At 41.0% G+C, this 18,052-nt stretch overlaps 1 protein-coding gene across 5 annotated transcripts in view; it reads left to right on the top strand.

The window, feature by feature from the left end:
* The first annotated feature begins 1,483 nt into the window (after nucleotides 1-1,483).
* sbf1 (SET binding factor 1) overlaps nucleotides 1,484-18,052 on the top strand; it is a 65,843-nt gene continuing 49,274 nt past the window's right edge. For all 5 annotated transcript variants that reach the window (XM_044020577.1, XM_044020576.1, XM_044020574.1 and 2 more), the window contains exon 1: nucleotides 1,484-1,708. In XM_044020577.1, coding sequence (XP_043876512.1) covers nucleotides 1,654-1,708 — 55 coding nt within the window. In that variant the 5' untranslated portion in view covers nucleotides 1,484-1,653. The remainder of the gene's footprint in view (nucleotides 1,709-18,052) is intronic.

Raw genomic sequence — 18,052 nt, 5'->3', positions numbered from 1 at the left:
CAACTCGCATCTGAGTGTTAGCAAAACAAAGCCCTTGATGAAAAATGTGACATCTCATGCTTTGGGGTTGTTTTCAGCCAGAGAGTGATAAGCACTTTAGTTCAAAGGTCAGAGCACAGGAAGTGTTGGAATTCTCTCAAGGCTGTGGCAGTGGTGACAGCCAAGGACAGGCCGTGTGGTTGTCGGCCTCCAGACCGCACTCTCACCTCCTACTCGCATGTTATCGGCATGACAGTGTTTTCTGTAGCCTTAGCATGAATCAAATGGACAATAGTTCAACATTTTCATATTTATATCTTCCTCACTGATGACCTTGGTCTGCAAATAAAAGTCTGCGTCCAGAATGAGGACTGTCAGTAGAGAAAACACTGGAATTACGATAGATAATAGATTAATGTTTGGGATGATACAGCAGAAATGTGTTATGGTCAGCATGTTTGTGCAATACATACGCTTTATATTAATATCTTGTGAACTTTTATTATATTGCCATAGGTGTCTTTCATAGCAGACATTGTGGGTCACAGTAAGCCAAGCACTGCTGTAATATTCAAATAAATGATGGCTGAGTTCCTTTCAGCTTTCTCACTGTCAAATGAGGTTGCGTTTGAGAGAGTTGTTACATTTTTGGCCCATTTTCCAGTGGATATGTTAATAATTTCTAACTGTAGTTGTATAGTAAGGGAGTTTTTGTTATTTTAAGAAATGTTTTTCAATACACTTGTTTATCCATGCTTTATACTAGCTGACACTGCCACTGCAAAGCAAAGGTGATTCATAATTTGCCGTCATGATTTGACTTGAAATGGTGACGATGCTGTGTCCAAAGCATCCTGTTTTTGATGGTGCCAAATTGTATCAATATATATGTTGAACTTTTTACATCGCTATCAGGCTTTTTTCATGGCAGACATTTTGACAGAGTGCATGCAGCCTCAAGTGTGACGAGTCAGATGTTGGAACTGGAAGTGACATCATATCCAAATTGACCGCGTTTTTGTGTATTTTGTATTTGTATGTGTGTATTTGACGTATTTCAGGCTAGCCAGACGATAACACTCTACATGGTGTTTTGCACACTCAAACAGCATGCCCATGGATACAAATTAAACAGTGTACGGCTGATTTAACGTGAAACAAATAAGACAGAGGTGCAATTAACAGTAAAAGCAGTAGAGTGAACGCGTGGCGGCCATCTTGGAATCCCATGCTTAGGAGTTAGTGTTTCAGTTGAAGTCCCCTCAACACAAACCCACATTTGAATTTTTTTAAGGCCCTTCTTTTTCATTTTTGTTGTTTGGAGTCAATGTTGTTGTAGACATCACCACCACACAACCCATAATCACTGTTTTGTTTTTTGTTTTTTCTAATATAGCGTTTGGTCAAACTTGCTCCGCTCTTGCTCCTCACGGGACATTCCTGTAGAGCAGCCCCTCCTCTCCTCTCCTCCTCCCTGTGAGTCGCTCAGTGCGCAGACTCGTGGCTCTCCACTGTCAGGGCACGGCACTCTTGACAGTATGGCGGCGGGGTGCAGCTGGAAGGATGCTACTGTCGCCCGTGATGTGTCTGTCGCCGGTAGGACGTGAATGGACTATTGACGGCAGAGAGAGCGGAGGATACAGCGAGAAAGGCCTGTCGCCGTGAGCTCCAAAGATGGCCAGGCTCGCCGACTACTTTGTGGTTGTCGGCTACGACCTCGACAAGCGAGGTGGGTGCTTTGAGTTAGCCTGATCTGTTAGCTTAGCATGAGTTGTGGCTGCAGAAGGGAGGCGGGGACAAGCCGGTCGCCGCTCACAGCTGACCGACGCTAAGCGCTGTCAGCGCGGAGTTGGCGGGTCACGACAGGCTGGGGACGCGCAGGCCTCACGGGATTAGCGTACTTAAATGTCCGCCTGTGAGCTTGTGTCCCGCATGTCCGGCCTGGGGACGTATTGAATGCACAACCTAGCCGCAACGCTCAACACTCGCATACGTTTTAGCTTTAGCAAAACAAACACTTGGACTCTGTTGACAGCAAACTTGCTAAGAGCTAACGGTAGCACTACTAGCTCTGGGGGAGGGAGGGAGAGGAGGGTGGGGGGCGGTGGGGGTCCTGTTTGCTCGACTGTGGCCTTAAAACGGATTTAATCACCCGCTTTCTGTTTCCCTCATTCACACGTGTTGGCAGCGGTGCCACTGTGGTCAGCTGAAGGAGAGCTGCTTTTAAAGCTGGTAGTTAGTGAGCTGTCAGAGTGCTGCTGCTGCAGGCTCCTAACAGAGCTCTCTCACTTGGGACAGGCAGCACGAAAACGCTGCCCGATGTCCGCTTGGACTTGATTGAAAAGCTTCTTTAAACTGGAGGTTGAAACTTCTCTGCATAATTGCTGGTTGTTTTTCTTTGTCTGTCGTTAGTGTGGATTAAAACCCTGATGGCTTTGCCCCTCCCCGAACCCCCTTTGACCAAAGCTCTGCTCTGCTCCCTTGTCTTGTCGGGACGGGGTTGGGGACCGCTATCTGAACACCCCTACTCCCAGCCTGAGCCTTGGCCTAGATCTTAGTAGTAGACTATAATGACCCGGTTTTTACATGAAATATTCATCTAATGGGAGCATGCCACTTGTAACGTGTCGGGGCCTTTTATTCAGAGTGGAATTTTTTTGTATATGATTTATTCAGTGGACGTAAATTGTGACATGACAGCCCCTCTGTGGCTAAAAGCAAGCAAGGAACTGGCTTTTAGCTCGATTATGCTGCTGGAGCAATCCTCATCACATCTCTGATTGCATGGAAGCACTTTTATTGCATCTTGGATTTTTCTGTTTTCAGAAGGGACTGAATACAGGATGTTATAACGTGGACACTGCATACGCTGCAGAAACTCTCCTTCCTGTTCTACCCTGCCTCAGTGCAACACAGAGCCGAACAGGCCTGTAAAAAGCATCTGGGAACCAGACAATAAAGCCACAGAATGGTTTTAATGGATCAAGGCTCCCATGCCTTGTAAACCCAAACATTAAAGGGTGATAATGATTGTTGGCGTTTCCCCATTACAGTCACCTCAGTCTGTGCAGCAACTCTCTTCTGTGCTTCCAGGTGGAGATGTTTTGTTGTATGAAATATCATCAGTGGCTGCCATGACATTGCACCCATAATTATTGGGTGCATTTATAATATATCTCCATCCTCGTGATGCACTCACAAACCAACTTTAACTTATTATTGAGAACTTCCTCTGTAGGCAAATTAGGGTTGCCTGAAAGCTAGAATTTCAAATTCGTTTCTGATACTCAGGAAAATACAAAATTTTCTGTACCATTTTCAACCCCACAGGAGGAGGGTACTAGAACAAAAACACACAAATGACGTCAATGGCAACACAATATTTACTTTGTGTGACATTTTGCAAAAAAAAAATAAAAAATTTTAGAGTTAATTTTTTGTGCCTCTGTTGGCTTGGCACCACGTTTCCATTTCTGTTCAAATAAGAGTTGGTAAGGTCAGCTACCACTGTTGATACTATTGCAAATCTAAATAAATGTTTTATTATCGATTAGGGGCCACATGGTTGGTGTTGTGGTTAGCACTCTTGCCTTTGCAGCAAGAAGACCTGGGTTCGAGCTGGAACAAGGGCCTGTCTGCATGGAGTTTGCGTGTTCTCCACGCGTGTGCGTGGGATTTCTCCGGGTTCTCCGGCTTCCTCCCACAGTCCATAAACATGCAATATGGATTAATATGGGAGGATTAAGTAAACTGGACACTCTAAATTGAACATAGGTGTGAGTGTGAGAGTGAATGGTTGTTTGTCTCTATCTGTGTGTGGCCCTGCGATGGACTGGCGAACTGTCCAGGGTGTACCCCGCCTATCGCCCTATGTCAGCTGAGATTTGCACAGCACCCCCCATGACCCTCTGGTGGAGGATAAAGCGGTAGATGATAGATTGTCGATTAGTATTTGATATTTTTGACAACCTTAAGTAAGATCAGTACACCTCTGCTCTGTCTTTGAGTTTGATGCTGTGTTCTGCTCCACTAGTTTTGTCTGTCACACTTCATCGCCCAAAGAGATGTGTCTCGATTTCTAGAACAGCTTATGGTGGCCATTTTCCTCTTCACAGTGTGTTCACCAATGAATAACCAAGGTCTGCCACAGTATCAATAGTGAAAGTCTGGGGGTGGGGCTGTTTTTAGACTCTGACAATGGTGGTTTCTAAACTTTGTTTATGCAAGGACGTAAACATTTATTTTTTTATTTATTTTTGTTGTATTTTCATTTTTCCAGCTGTGGTGCTGCTGGCACTGCATTAGAAATCACTCGGCCACAACACTTGGCTACAACTCAAGGTCTTCAATCATAAGAATACCAGGAATTCTGCAGTACAGTGGAGTTTCCTTTTGTGTCTAAACATCTCATGCATCCTGTCTACGTGTGTGCTAGTGTGTGTGTGTGTGTGTGTGTGTGTGTGTGTGTGTGTGTGTGCGCGCGCAAAGTGGAATGTCTTGCTAGCGTGGGCACTGAGACTAACATTGTAAGAAACACCTTCTGGGTGTTTATATACATGTATTTCTTTAAGCTTTAGATGGAAGTCAGTTAGTGGCTGGTGATTGTGTGTAAAAGACACTAACCTGAGGGCTGAGCCCTGAATCCTCCATTCACCCTCTTTTATTGTCTCTTTTAAGGTGTCGGATTGCCTACATTGTGCTCAACCTAGATGCTAAGTTGCACGTTTAGAGCCAAAATGGCTGCTGTTGAGATGGAGTGAGTCTATAGTTGCTGGGGTGTGGTCCCCCTTGCAAGGGTCTCTCGAACACAGCACGATGCCGTGTTTTGACAGTGGTAAACTTCACTGCACCAAAAGAATGGCGGCCAATTAGATACATGGTGTAAAGTCCAAACAGGAAACAGGAGGAGGAGACCCAAGGGAGACATGTTTAGTATGAGAATCCCGTTATTCTCTGCGTGTATGTCTGGAATACTGGGAAAAGGGCTCTTGTTTAGTTGTCCGACGCTAACATACAGGCTGCATTGTTGCTCCATCTGTGTGCCTGTGGTGCTGCACTTTAAGGGTGTTGGTCACCGCTGCTCCTGTGGCTCTCAAATGAATGCAGGGCGGATGTTTTCAGGCCGGGACTGACAGCTCTGGCATACGCAACCTCCAGTGAAGCCCAGCCTCTTCTGCTCACACAATCACACACACATACACCCCTGACAGCCCTGCAGACAAATACAGGCCATTCATAACTTCACAGACCGGTGGGGAGACAATGACATACTCATCTGCGCAGACTGAGCTCCTGTGGGCTTTAGTGTTTACTTAACTCAGGTTGACTCGGAAGTTATGACATTACTGTTTGCTAACCATGCTAGCACCGTAATAGTAATAACAAAATAAACAGAACAAGAAATACACAATGCAGAGTGCCGTAACTGAGACCGTGTTGTGATGATTGTAGTGTGCCAGGATCTAAAGCTGCTGTTAGTAGTAAAATCCTCGATTTCAAATCTTGCTGTTCTTTGTCATCGAGGCTTCTACCAGCCTGTAGAAGAGTAGCTTTTTTTACGCATTCAGGTTCAGAAAACACTGGCAACATAGTCTACATATAAATTGTATTCAGTTTATCATGTGGAATTTTATGTTAATCTCCCACAGTTTTTTAAATTATTTGATTGAATGGAATGTCACTGTATCACACATATAGTGTCTGCTCAGCGATATGGGCATCTTAGGCTCTGACAGTAAATCTGGAAGAAACCTGTCCAGTATCCCACAACACTTCATCCAATCAGGAACCTGAAGCCCACAAAGTGGCGGTGGTCTCTGCTCATGAAGTTTGGCCATTTGCCAAAAGAAAGCCAGTCAAAACAGCATTGCTCATAGTAGCTTTACGTAAAATCATTTTGGAAACTTAAAGCTGCAGCACGTAACTTTTGCAGATTATTGATTATTATTCTGCCTCAATTTGGTTTTCGTGAACGGAAACAATGTAGCATTTAGGGATGAACTGATAGCATTTGTATTTATTGTTTTTAAAAGATATGTTTTCTTATACCAAAAAGTACTTCCTCTTGTACAATTTCTTTGTTTCATCTTGGCTAGTTCACCTTTACCTCACTCTGTGTCACATGCACTCTCCTTCACGTTTGTTTGTTTACATTGCTGTCCTGCAATTGTCATGCCTGCGTCTGTGCATGGAGTGCAAAGCTTTTGTCCAAATTTGTCATAAAGACAAAGAGTGGATTGCAGACAGGGTAGAGGCATAATATGAGTGTTATTTTCCTCTGTTTTCACGCTATGTCATCATATCACACAGTCACTATTTTTCTGTTATTGTGACAAAGCTTTGACTAATTCATTTGGCACTTGCAGGTGCATGTCATGCAGAAGCCACTGTATGCAAGTTAAGTGCAAGTTGAAGCTGGATAAAGTGAGAGAGCTTAAGGAGACAGGAGTGTGTGTGTGTGTGTGTGTGTGTGTGTGTGTGTGTCTGTTTGTGTCTGTGTGAGATTGTGCCAGCAGTGCCTGCCTGTGGGCAGCCACTTCCTCCATCACTCCACTCCAGAGCAGAGCTTTCAGTCTTTCAGGCCCTCCAGAAATAGCCCCTCACAATCTGTCTTTCATGCAGGGACAGAGTGATGCTTGGTGGAGGCTATGAACTGACGTTGTGTGTTGGCGCGTCCCGCTCTCCCGCCTGCTGCCGCTCAGATGGCCGCCCGAATGCCTGTGGCCGTCTCTGTGTGTTTGCTGCATTGCCGTGGCAACGGGCTGCTGGTGTCTCTGTGATGAGCACACTGACCAATTCTCACAGTTAAAAGATTTTGCCCGAAGTGGACGGTGACTAAAATGTTTAAATTTGAGCTTTTTCATGCCAAGAAATTTGGAGAACTCTGGCAAATCTTTGTCCAGGAATCCTTTTAATTGTAAAAAGTTTTCTTGCAATTATAAGGAAAAAAATGGAAACACTTTTGTAATTTTTACAGATGGATGCCTTGGTGCTGTGGTCAGGGAGAAACCGTCCTATGTGTGTGTGTGCGTGCGTGTGTGTGTATGAATCACAGCAGTCTTGTCTGCTGTGCTGAATGCTTGTTATTCATGAGGGAGCTGCTGGCCCCAGGGCCCCAAAGTTGCCCTCATTCCTACTATGCAGATACAGACAAAAGTGTGTGCACGTGTGTGTGTGTGTGTGTGTGTGTGTGTGTGTGTGTGTGTGTGTGTGTGCTGATGATAGTGATGCACTTATAGGCTTCTATACAGACGGGACCATGTAGACCACTTGTTTCAGAAGTCACTACTACTTCTGTCAAAAGCTAAGTAGTAATTTGTAATCCAAGGCTGTGTAGATTATCTTTACATATATGTCTCTATTGCTCAATAATTGTCTTTTGCACTAGATTTAAGTCTGCACATTTAAAGTGTATTTACAGTTTGGATCTTTTGTAAAATACTTTTTTTTGGTATTTACTTCCACAATGTGTGTTTTCATGCAAGGGCGTGTTTTAACATATTGTGCACATGCATTAAACTGGAAGCAACTTTCTGTTCAATTTAAATGAAGGAAATTTCACCATTAATATTGTACATACACATGTTTGTATGTGTACATGTTTTTGTGTGTCTGTGTGTAAAGGGGGTGCAATAGGGATGCCCTCCTCCTAAGCGCTTTGATGGCTTCCCTGGAATTTGGAGAATTTCTCTGTCCCCTCTTGGGACAAATAATGAGTCAGTGCTGCTCTCAGTCAGCCCGCTGGTGGTTGCTCAAATCCCTGAGGGGTGATTCCAGCGTGCCCAGAACCGTTTTCATTTGAAGATAGGGGGGTTGGTAGGATTAGCAGTGATTGATGTGTGAGGCTGCCTGGCTGGGAGATGTGGTAGCTGCATCACTGCAACACCATGTCTGTGTCATGCTTACTCATGAGGTGCTAAAGACTGTGTACAGTGGCAGTTATGTAAAAATGTTGCACACTCTTTTACCTTCAAAATCCATCTTAAAAAGTGTCAGTATAAAACACTGACTGATGCAGTCTTTTGTTTAAACGTTTGTCATAATATTAACAGATCTCTAAGCTTTGATCAGTCAGTTTCCAGTTAATCTGTGATGGTCAAATCATTGTAAGAGTCAGTAAGAGTGGGCGAGCGGCAACTGGGGGCTCATATTTATTAAAATAGCCTTCAGGTCAAATCTGTCTAATCTTATGTGTAACACGTGTAAAAGGAATGGTTATTGGTCCAGACCTAGCTTAATGGTCTGTATTTATTTTACATGTAATAGGTCTGTGTTATTTAAATGTTAGATTATTTTTAAAGCTAACTTAAAGCTGCTTTAGACTGGTGGTGGTACACTCCTGAGCAGCTGCAAAACCAGAGAGAGGAGAACAAAGATATTATATCATACTGAAATGTGAAAGAGTCAGTGTCTGGTTTGACTGTTCTGTGCTACTGTACAAACACGGAGGACTCAGTTAAAGAGGTCCTGCTACTGGTTTAGATATAAAAGGCTCATTCTAAGAAACATAACGGAACAATTCTTAGTTGTGGGTAATCAAACACTGATGAAACAATCATTGTGAATATTATGTTCCATTAGATTAGTTCAGTAGGTTAGACAGCCAAAATAATCTTATTATTTCATATGCATGTGTGTAATGATAGTCTGAGACACTGCATGTATCTATAAACAGGAAAAACATTGCAACTGTGGTAGCCGTTGTGAGTCAGGGCCAGGATAATAAATTGCACAGACGGCACTTTTTGACTGCTCTTTCACCTGTGTGGCCGTAGTGCAGCAGCAAAGCTAGACAATGTCAATGTCAAAAATGTCAAAAGATCTTGACCAGTGTTTCCCAAACCTGGAAATGATATTTTCAAATATCTTGTTTTGTCCGCAAACCAAATTGTTTGTTATATGGAGCAAAGAAACCAGATAATATTCACATTTAAGCAGAAGAGTCAGATAACTTGTTTTAATTAATTAAATTAAAAACAAGGCATGGGCCGATACGCTGCTCAGTGTCAGTATTGGAATTAGACCCGATATCCGATCTAGTGATTCATGTTGGGCTGTTTATTTATTCTTCATGGGAGAAGAATATTTGTTACACAGTTGCAGAATAATGTCTTTGAAATGGCTGTAAGTGGTAAATTGGCATCAACATTTAAAAAAAGAAAAGAAATTACCAGGTCGAACCTATTGAAATTGAAATCTCTTTTCCGAGGGTGACCTGGTCAAGAGGAGCAGCACACAGCAGCACACATCATAGTCTAAAATGAATGTATTGGGCTGGTATCGGTAGAATTTGTGATAATATGTATATCATACACAAAAAAGTAGTATTATGCCATCCCTAAAATAAACACTGAAACAGATCAATTAATAATTCATTTTATTTACAGCCCTAATCAACCCTCTATATCAGTCCAACACTGGTCGACGTCACAGGATTTATGGACGTAAATGCTACACAGCTCAATTGCATGGCATTTAACTGTATATTTTAAACTAATTTCAACTATTTTTAATTAAAAGACCATTCCAAATATTGGAAAATCACACCCATCCCTCCAATAGCCCCTAAAACTGACCCTGTAAAACACATGTTGGTGGAGTTGTGTCCAATCTGTTGTGGTCGTGTAAGAGCTGAGGCAAAGCTGACTGTAAATCATTGTGCTAATCTAATCTCATAAATAATAAAAAATAAGCAGTTGATGTGACCACACTATTCAGACATTTTTTCAGTTTTATTTTTGCTCGATCTCACATAACAGTATACTGGAATGTGTTTAATGCTGTGGTTGGGTTTTCAAGGCTTGATTTAAAACTAAAATCTGATGCAGAGACAAGGTAGAGGAAAGGAGACAATGTTGTAGGATGTGATGTGTGTCACAGAGTGAAGACAATAGATCTGCATGCTAAAGATACATTGTGATTGCATTCTTCAGCTCAAACTATCTTGTTTCCTGTTGCAGTATTCTGGGTTAGCACACGGAAGTCTTGTTTGCATCTTCCTCTTGAAAAAACCCATTACCATTTCCTGCAGTTAATTGTGTCAGCAGTGGATTATCATATGTATTAATCCCGTTGTATCCTCTTGTTTACGGTTGTCATCTTCCTTTTAATCCTCAGATCAGCTCTTGACTTTAAGATAGAAGCTGTGTGTTTTGCCCTGAGCATGAATGCAGAATTTATCACCCAATTATTTATTTCATTACCAATGGGTTATTTCTTGAGTTGCTTACCATGCTGAGGTTTTAGATACGGCTGCAATGATGATTGAATTAGCCGGTTATTAATCAATTACTAAATTAATCGTCAATCAGTTATTCGATTTTAGAGTTTTTTAAAAATTAATTAATTTGGGGGAGACAAACTGCACACTCTGAATTTGCTGTAGGTATGAGTGTGAGGGTGGATGGTTGTTGGTCTCTATATGGCCCTGTGATAGACTGGCGACCTGTCTAGGGGGTACCCCGCATTTTTCCCCATGTCAGCTAATTCAAACAAGTAATTCTTGAGCTTCTTGAGAAGTCTTGTGAAAATTCCTATTTATGTTTTCTGGTTTCTTTTCTCCATTTTATAAAGAAATCTTTGTGGACAAAACAAGACATCTGAGAACATCAGCATATCAAGGTTTGGGAAACACCAATTGACCTTTTCAACATTTTCTCACATTTTATGGACCAAACAAATAATATAATAATAAAATAATAACCGGCAGATAAATCAGTTATGAAATTAATCGTTAGTTAGAGCTCTATAAGACAGGACAGAGGAACATTATGTCAGGCATGCAGGCAAAGTGTCTTTCTCATCTGAAGAATATACTGTATTTGGGGCTTTATTTCAGCATTAAATACTGCTAATACTGCATAATATTTTAAGTTTGTTTATCCCTCACCAAAGTCCATAGAGAAAATCTGTGTTTTTAGCTTGCAGGGATGCTCAAGCTGCTGGTCTAGTGCAGCCTTGTTTTCGTTTGTGTCACTTGGCCAAAGAAATTGAAACACAGAAGTCACAAAATAACACATTTAAAAAAGTCTGGTTCCTTTGCGCAACCAATCTCTGATCCACCTAAAAACGTAGGTCTCGGTTTGCTTCAGGTAAACCAAATGCAGAAAGCGGACTCCAACGCAGGGCATTGTGGGTAAACGCAACCAAATCATGTGCACATAAAGAACGATAGCTGGGATAAATGGCTGAGTCTATTGTTGCAGCGTATATATGTGCTGTATGTTCACATAAACAATAGGATTTGATGCAGCTCCATGTTTTGCTCTTATGTGGAGGAAACATAAGTTGTCCTGCATTAACCAACAGATCAGTGAGTTTTCTTGTTCAATGTTGTCTTGTCTTCTCTTTCAGTAATTCTTGATGCAGCGACGAGGGGAATACGTTATTCAAAATACCCCCCTAATTGAACCAAGTCCCCAATCATACCAAATCTAGCAGACTATTAGGTGTGAAAACGACCTTAGTTATGGAGGCAGCAGTGGATCAACAACTCCAATGTGCTGTGCTGTAAAATTGCTGATTTTCTGTATGGACTTTGGTGTGTCTTTTATTTACAAACTTCAGTTTTCAGCTGGAATAGGTTGTCCAGAAGAGAGAAAGAAGTGAGGAGTAAGTAGTGTCTGGTCTGTTACAGGCTGAAACTGTGCTGAGCTGGTGGTTAGTGACAACTGTCGGCGTCTGTACAAGTTTTCTGTGCTGGTAATTGTATGCCACTTTGGCTGTTTGGCACTGGGCAGTGACAGTCAGCTGGCTGTGTGACCTCTGTATGAGTCTCTGCTCCAGGCCAGCACTAAACTGTATTTTGTAAAGTATATTTAACATTTAATAATGTTTTCATGGTTTGTTCTTGCTCCACTGTCTGATAGTTCATCAAATGAATGCACAACAAGTTACAGCTTCTCCCTTCTGACTGGCTGCCTGTAAAATATTACACGATGTTCAGAGTTGTAGAAACACTGCAGATTTCATCATTAATGTATTGGTTTACAAACCACATGTAAGAAGGATATGACTTAAATTCCAATGTGTAACATTTAGGAGGGTTTAGGAGAAACTATATTTGAAAAACTGTATGATCGCTTTAGAATTAAAATCTTCTGGTTTTACATATACAAGTTAACCCTAAGAAGTCTTTTTACTCAGATTAAAGCTGAGGACACTAAAGCAGAGGACACTGGTAGACCGTTAACCAAATTAAATCAGCGCTCAAGTCATCAATTATCAGTCTGTGCTATTGTCATGCAAATTAGATCTGAAGCAGCTCAAAAAGTGAAATAATAATCGGTCTGGCTATTGTGCCCCCCTCTCTTCTTTGGAGCCATTTCCTCTCCTGAAAAGCCTTTTCATTGTTGGGTTTTGGTTGGTGTGCAGGAAGGATGTGAATTTACTGAAGAGCTTTTTTACTCAAATAAAATGTCCCACATTGTCTCCAGGGTGATGAGGCTTTTTTTTGGTTCCTAAATGACAGCTTTGCTCAGCGAGTCACTTTTTTAACATGCTTTGGCTCATTTATTTATACAGGATTACCACCTCTGTCAAATCTAGACAGCTGCTAATGTCAACTGTTGATGTGTGGACTAAAAACCATACTGTGTTGTCTCTGACCCCAGTGATGGGCCTCAGTTTGTAGCCGTGCTTCTGCTTTTAATCACAGAGTGACTCAGCCTCCTTCAAATGACTGAATAAAACTTGCCTGAGAATGGGTGTGCATTGGATTATTTTATGATTGCATCAATGGATGTGTGTGTTATGGCAGGCTGGATAAACAACAGAAAGAGAGAGTGCTGTCGGGGGGTGTGGTGGTGGAGAGCCCAAGTAGTATGATGTCATACTTTTGTATTTTTTTGGCCAAAAGCTTGAGCTTGTTGCATGTGTGCAAGCAAATGAGCAACGGTGGTGTTGAGTGAGGCACATGACAGCTCTGTGCAGCAACAGAGCAAACAGCCAATTCCTTTTGAGAAGTCATGGTATAAACTAGAGGTGTAGAAAGAAAATGGATTCATGTAAAACTCTGGATTTATAGGGGTGTCACGATCTTGACTGTAAATTGAACATTGATCAAAATGATGTCACGATCTCGACCTTCAAAAGCAAAGGTGACTTCCTGCAGGCGTGACAGAGGTGATGGTTTTGTTGTATCCATTGTAGCACGGCTACACATTACCTCCTTCCGCTAACCCAAAACTGCTGCCAACTAATAGTAACCATGACAACTGCTGACATAGCAAACAAATTCAAACCCCTGTACAAATTCAACTTGCGCTAAAGCTATAACTAGTATCAGACATGCAACCTTATTCAGTGGTGGAAAACCTTGGATTTAAGCATTTACTCTCATATTGTTAATAAATTATTTACATTTGTTAATAAGGTCCTAGTGTGGTACATTGCAAACAAATGATGGACATTATATCTCTAATGACACCATGTAGAGAATTTAAATGAGAATTGAAAAATTAAATGCATTATCATTCAACCAATAATAACCTAGACAAGTCTAAGATTTGTGAACTTCAAAATAGAAATTCAAATTAAATCAAGGATTTGGTGAATCGTGACATCCCTATTGATTTAGTCTTTTAGTGTTGCTTTGTTTTGATTGGCATAGGCTGTTTCATTTCAAGAGACCTGTGAGCTTACAGTGTAGTAGAAAAAGAAGCCTTCAGTTTTATGATTAAAATTGAGCCATAGTATGTCATACCCTCACTTAACTTTGCAAACCTTTCTTAGCACACATCAGAAGAATAGACCCTCATATTAGCAGCTCTCTGTGCTGAATAATTTTTGAATAGGGGGTGGAGTGGCTCTATGAGAATAGACTGCTGACGTTTGCCTCGACTTCCCTGAGATATCTAAGCCGATCGCAACAGAGTGACGTTTTCTGTTGCCCAATCAGCTGACTGTCATGGGTGGAGCTGGTCTAACTCCATCCTGACCTTACCGTACCATGTTACTCTGGTACCCCAAGGGTGCCAAAAAAACAAATAGTTGGGGCTGGTTATTTTGGTACTATTTTAAATAGAAATGCAAATAATGCATGCCATACTGTACCGAACTGAACTGTTGGGAAAACGTCTTCACCGTAACATCCTTACTATGAATGTCTGATGTCATCAGTGCGCATGGTGAAAAGTAGTGCACTGTTGTGTACACACTTTTGTTGATTCAAATTAGATTGTTAATTACACTAATTATGTGGTGGTAGTAATAGCATCGTTAACTGTAGTATTACATGGAATGTTGTGTTCCAGCACTGATTTGTTGATGGAAGAATTATAACATGAAAGAGTCATAGAGTCTGTGAATTAACTAGATGTTGTCAGTGTGAGCTTGTGTTTTTAGTGGTGACTGAGTGATGCTTTTATCTCTACACATAATATGGGAGCAAGCTTGTTTCAAAATCTGCACTTGTGCACGCGAAACACTCAAGACTGTGAGCCCCTCCGTCCTGACTGCTGCAGTCGCATGATGACGCATCACTGTGGTTTGGAGGCCTCAGAACGAGAAGCTGCGGTTTAGTTCAGCACCAACAGCGCGCGCACACACACACACACTTTGAACTATACACTCATTTCAAATCTTTGACTGCCATTATTCAGTGGTCACATGACAGGCTGGTTTCCTTCCATCCTCTGTCAGAGAGCATCACTTGTAGTAGTCATCTGTGTGAGGAGTCATCACCACCCACTCATGCTCACACACTGGCACAACCACTGTGCATAATCTCTTCGTCCCTGTCCCCCTCTCTTTGCCATTTCCCATTGTTTTTATCTTTTTTGATCAGGTTAAGTTAGTGTGTGATATTTCAGGCTTTGAGTATTTGTTGACTAGCATTTCCTTGGTGATTCTGATTGTCCAGAATTTGCCATTTTGCAATTCTGCAAAAGGAGAGATTTTCCTAAAGAGAAACCTGTGAAGAATTCCTATCATTAATGCCAAAAAAGTTTGCATCAAAATATGCTGCTCCTCTAAGCTCAACACACTAGATACTGCAGAAGTGATGAAATTTACCAGGGTCTTTGAATGCAAATCATTAGCTGCTCCTGTTAGCTCAACATGTTGTGAACCCTGTGTCACTTTTTGCTAGCGCTCATGCACTGGAGTTTACTAGAGCTGCAACTAAAGATTATTTTCATAATCTATTATTTTCTCAATTAATCGATTAATCGCTTGGTCCATAAAATATCGAAAAACCTTAAATGTTGATCAGTGTGTGTCAAACCTGGAAATGATGATGTTCTCAAATGTCTTGTTTTGTCCACAAACCAAAATCATTCACTTCAAACTGATTAATCGATTATCAGAATAGTTGTCGATTAATTTAGTAATCGATTAATCGTTTCAGCTCTAGAGTTTACAATATTGAATTGAATGAATACTACCATTGAAGATTCGAATAGCATTTTTGCTTGAAATGCCCATCCTTACTTTAAAATATAGAAGCCAGATTTAGCTGCTAAAGCTTCATCGGAGGAGGAAAATGCCCGTTCAGTCTTCTCATTGATAGAGTCTCTGGTCATCACAGTAGGGATTGTGGCTTGCTGATTGTGTCGCTTACACTGTGTGGACACAGCTACTATTGCACTCCTGCCAAGTGATTGCATAGATAAAATAACAGAAACATGGGGCAGCATAGAACAGTAGTATTACTCTGTTACGACTCTTTTAACATTCCCATAGGTGTGAATGAGGGTGAATGATTGTCTACATGTTGGTTCTTTGATAGGCTGGTGACTTGCCAGGCCTCACACCCAGTGTCAGCATTTTCATATGACCATTTAGGAACATTTGGCATGTGCTTGGTGGCAGTGTTAACAGGATGTTGATTCTCTCCACTGCTGTTATTTGCTTTGTTTTAGAAAGTACTACTAATGATAAATACTTGGGAAGCAAATGTGTGTAACTCATTGTTTACAAAGGTCTCCATTGTTTTTCTTCTTAGTTTCCAGACAGTTAGGGTTAGGGTCATAATGTTTGGACAGTTTTGATGTTCGTTACTTGGTATTTTTGGACAGTATTTGGTATTTTTTGGATGTTGGTAAATGTTTGATAGTTTGGTCTGCAGGGATAACCAGAGCATAAGTGTTTTTTTTCCAACACTCTTGATAGATTTTTGCATATTTTGAACATAACCCAGGATACCCAGGACTAAATATTTAGAGTTAAATATAGTATCTCAATAATAAATTATGTACAGTATGTAATCTAATTTACTAAAAATGTAAGCACTTAATTCTTTACTTATATTAAGGTTTAATAGCAATTGCCATCAGTCTGTGTATTGTGCTTAAAACGATCTATAAATGGCTGCCACATTCTGTAGAACTTTCCTTCCTGATTTTTCCAATGAGAATCATATTCTTTCTAGCTCTAGGTGCATCCATGTGTTTTTAAATGAAACCAGAGTAGTATGGATGTAGCCCAGGTTCTGCTCCTGTCAGCCAAGAACAGATATGTGAGTTTGCAGTTGTCACTGGACAGTTGAAGACGCTCTGAGTCTGAATTATGTATCAACAGCATGAATTTATTAAGCCAACCTGCCGTTGTGAGATTTAAAGTTCCAGTGTGGAATTTCAGTGCCACATCACTGAAAGGTGACTTCCTCTCACTCAGCAGACTCGTAGTGAGCCTTTTGGAAACTGTTGTCTGATGTCATTAGCTACACTGATGTACAGTCATCACTGCAGACTGCCTGACTTCCTGTTTCATGTGCCACTCATGTGCCAAACACAGACAGGCTGTGACAACCAGTGGGTATTAGGACCAGGACACAGACTTAGAGCTGAGCAACAAACAGGTTCATTTGGTGGAAAAGTTTGGCAGGAGGGGGGCTGAAGATGACAGGTGGAGGGTAGCGGTGAGGTAGCTGGGAGAGGAGCGGGTCCAGGGAGGCAGCGAGCAGGTTGGAGGATCTTCTGAAACGAGTAGAATGAGTTCACAGAAGCACTGGGAAGAATCACTTTGAAAACTTCAGAGATGGGCCTGACGCAGTTTACCAGTCATGAACGATCTGGCAGCGAGCAGCGAGAATTATTTTCACAATTGATTCATTCTTTCATTCATTCTTCAATTCTTTGATTAATTGATGCGTTGTTTGGTTTATAAAATGTCAGAACAAAACCCAAACCTTGAAATAAGGATGTTGGCAGATGTGTTTTAGGGTCCACAAACCAAAAATATTCCGTTTTAATGATTTTTTTGTCCTCAAATCTGAAAATATTCACATTTAAGAATTTAAAACAACACTCCATCCAGTTTATCAATTATCAAAATATTTGTCAATTACTTTCTTAATTGATTAATAACCGATTCATCTTCTGATTTAGCTTTCCTTTCAGGGTGATGTTTCAAATGTCAAACTGATCTAAAGTAAATGTTTCTATTAGTTGTAAACCCACTGTAGTTTGACTCAGTTGCACGTTGGTTTCTCTGGCCACAGTCACGTGTGTGTGATTCTTCTATTCCCACAAAGTACAAATGTACAAAATTGTCATATTATTTGCAAAATTTAAGTTTGATTTCATACTGTGGGAAGCCAGGAAGGATTTATCATGGATAATTAGATTTAATGAAACAGATTCCTGGCCTCCTTTATTCTACCCTGTCCAAACACACTTGATTCGTCAGGCTCATAGATTGTATGATTTGAACTTTGTGAGTTTAATAAACGCATGCACAGCAACAATATGTACAGTGGCCGACACATATCGATCTGAACAGCCAAAGATGCATTCCATCTTTGACAATGAATCCCAAAAAATAGTTACTATGATAGAGTTACTATGACTCAATAGTAGGGATGGGAATTGGTATCGTTCAGTGTCGGTATACACTGTCCGATACAGGTCAAAAATCACTGGATCGGATATTGGACACATATAAATGTGAAATCTGATACAATAAAAACATGTAAATAAAAAACAGCCAAAGCATTTTGGCTGAGTCATGTTTGGGCTGTTTATTTCTTCTTTTTGGGAGAACAATATTTGTTGCACAGTTGGAGAATTATGTCTGTGAAATGACTCAGCACAAACATGTTTTTAACAGCTTCATAGTTCATAATTGGACTAAT

This window comes from Solea senegalensis, linkage group LG3, assembly GCF_019176455.1.
Source record: "Solea senegalensis isolate Sse05_10M linkage group LG3, IFAPA_SoseM_1, whole genome shotgun sequence".
NCBI lineage: Eukaryota > Metazoa > Chordata > Actinopteri > Pleuronectiformes > Soleidae > Solea > Solea senegalensis.
The sequence above is the reverse complement of the archived record's forward strand: the minus strand, read 5'-3'. Positions and strand labels throughout refer to the sequence as shown.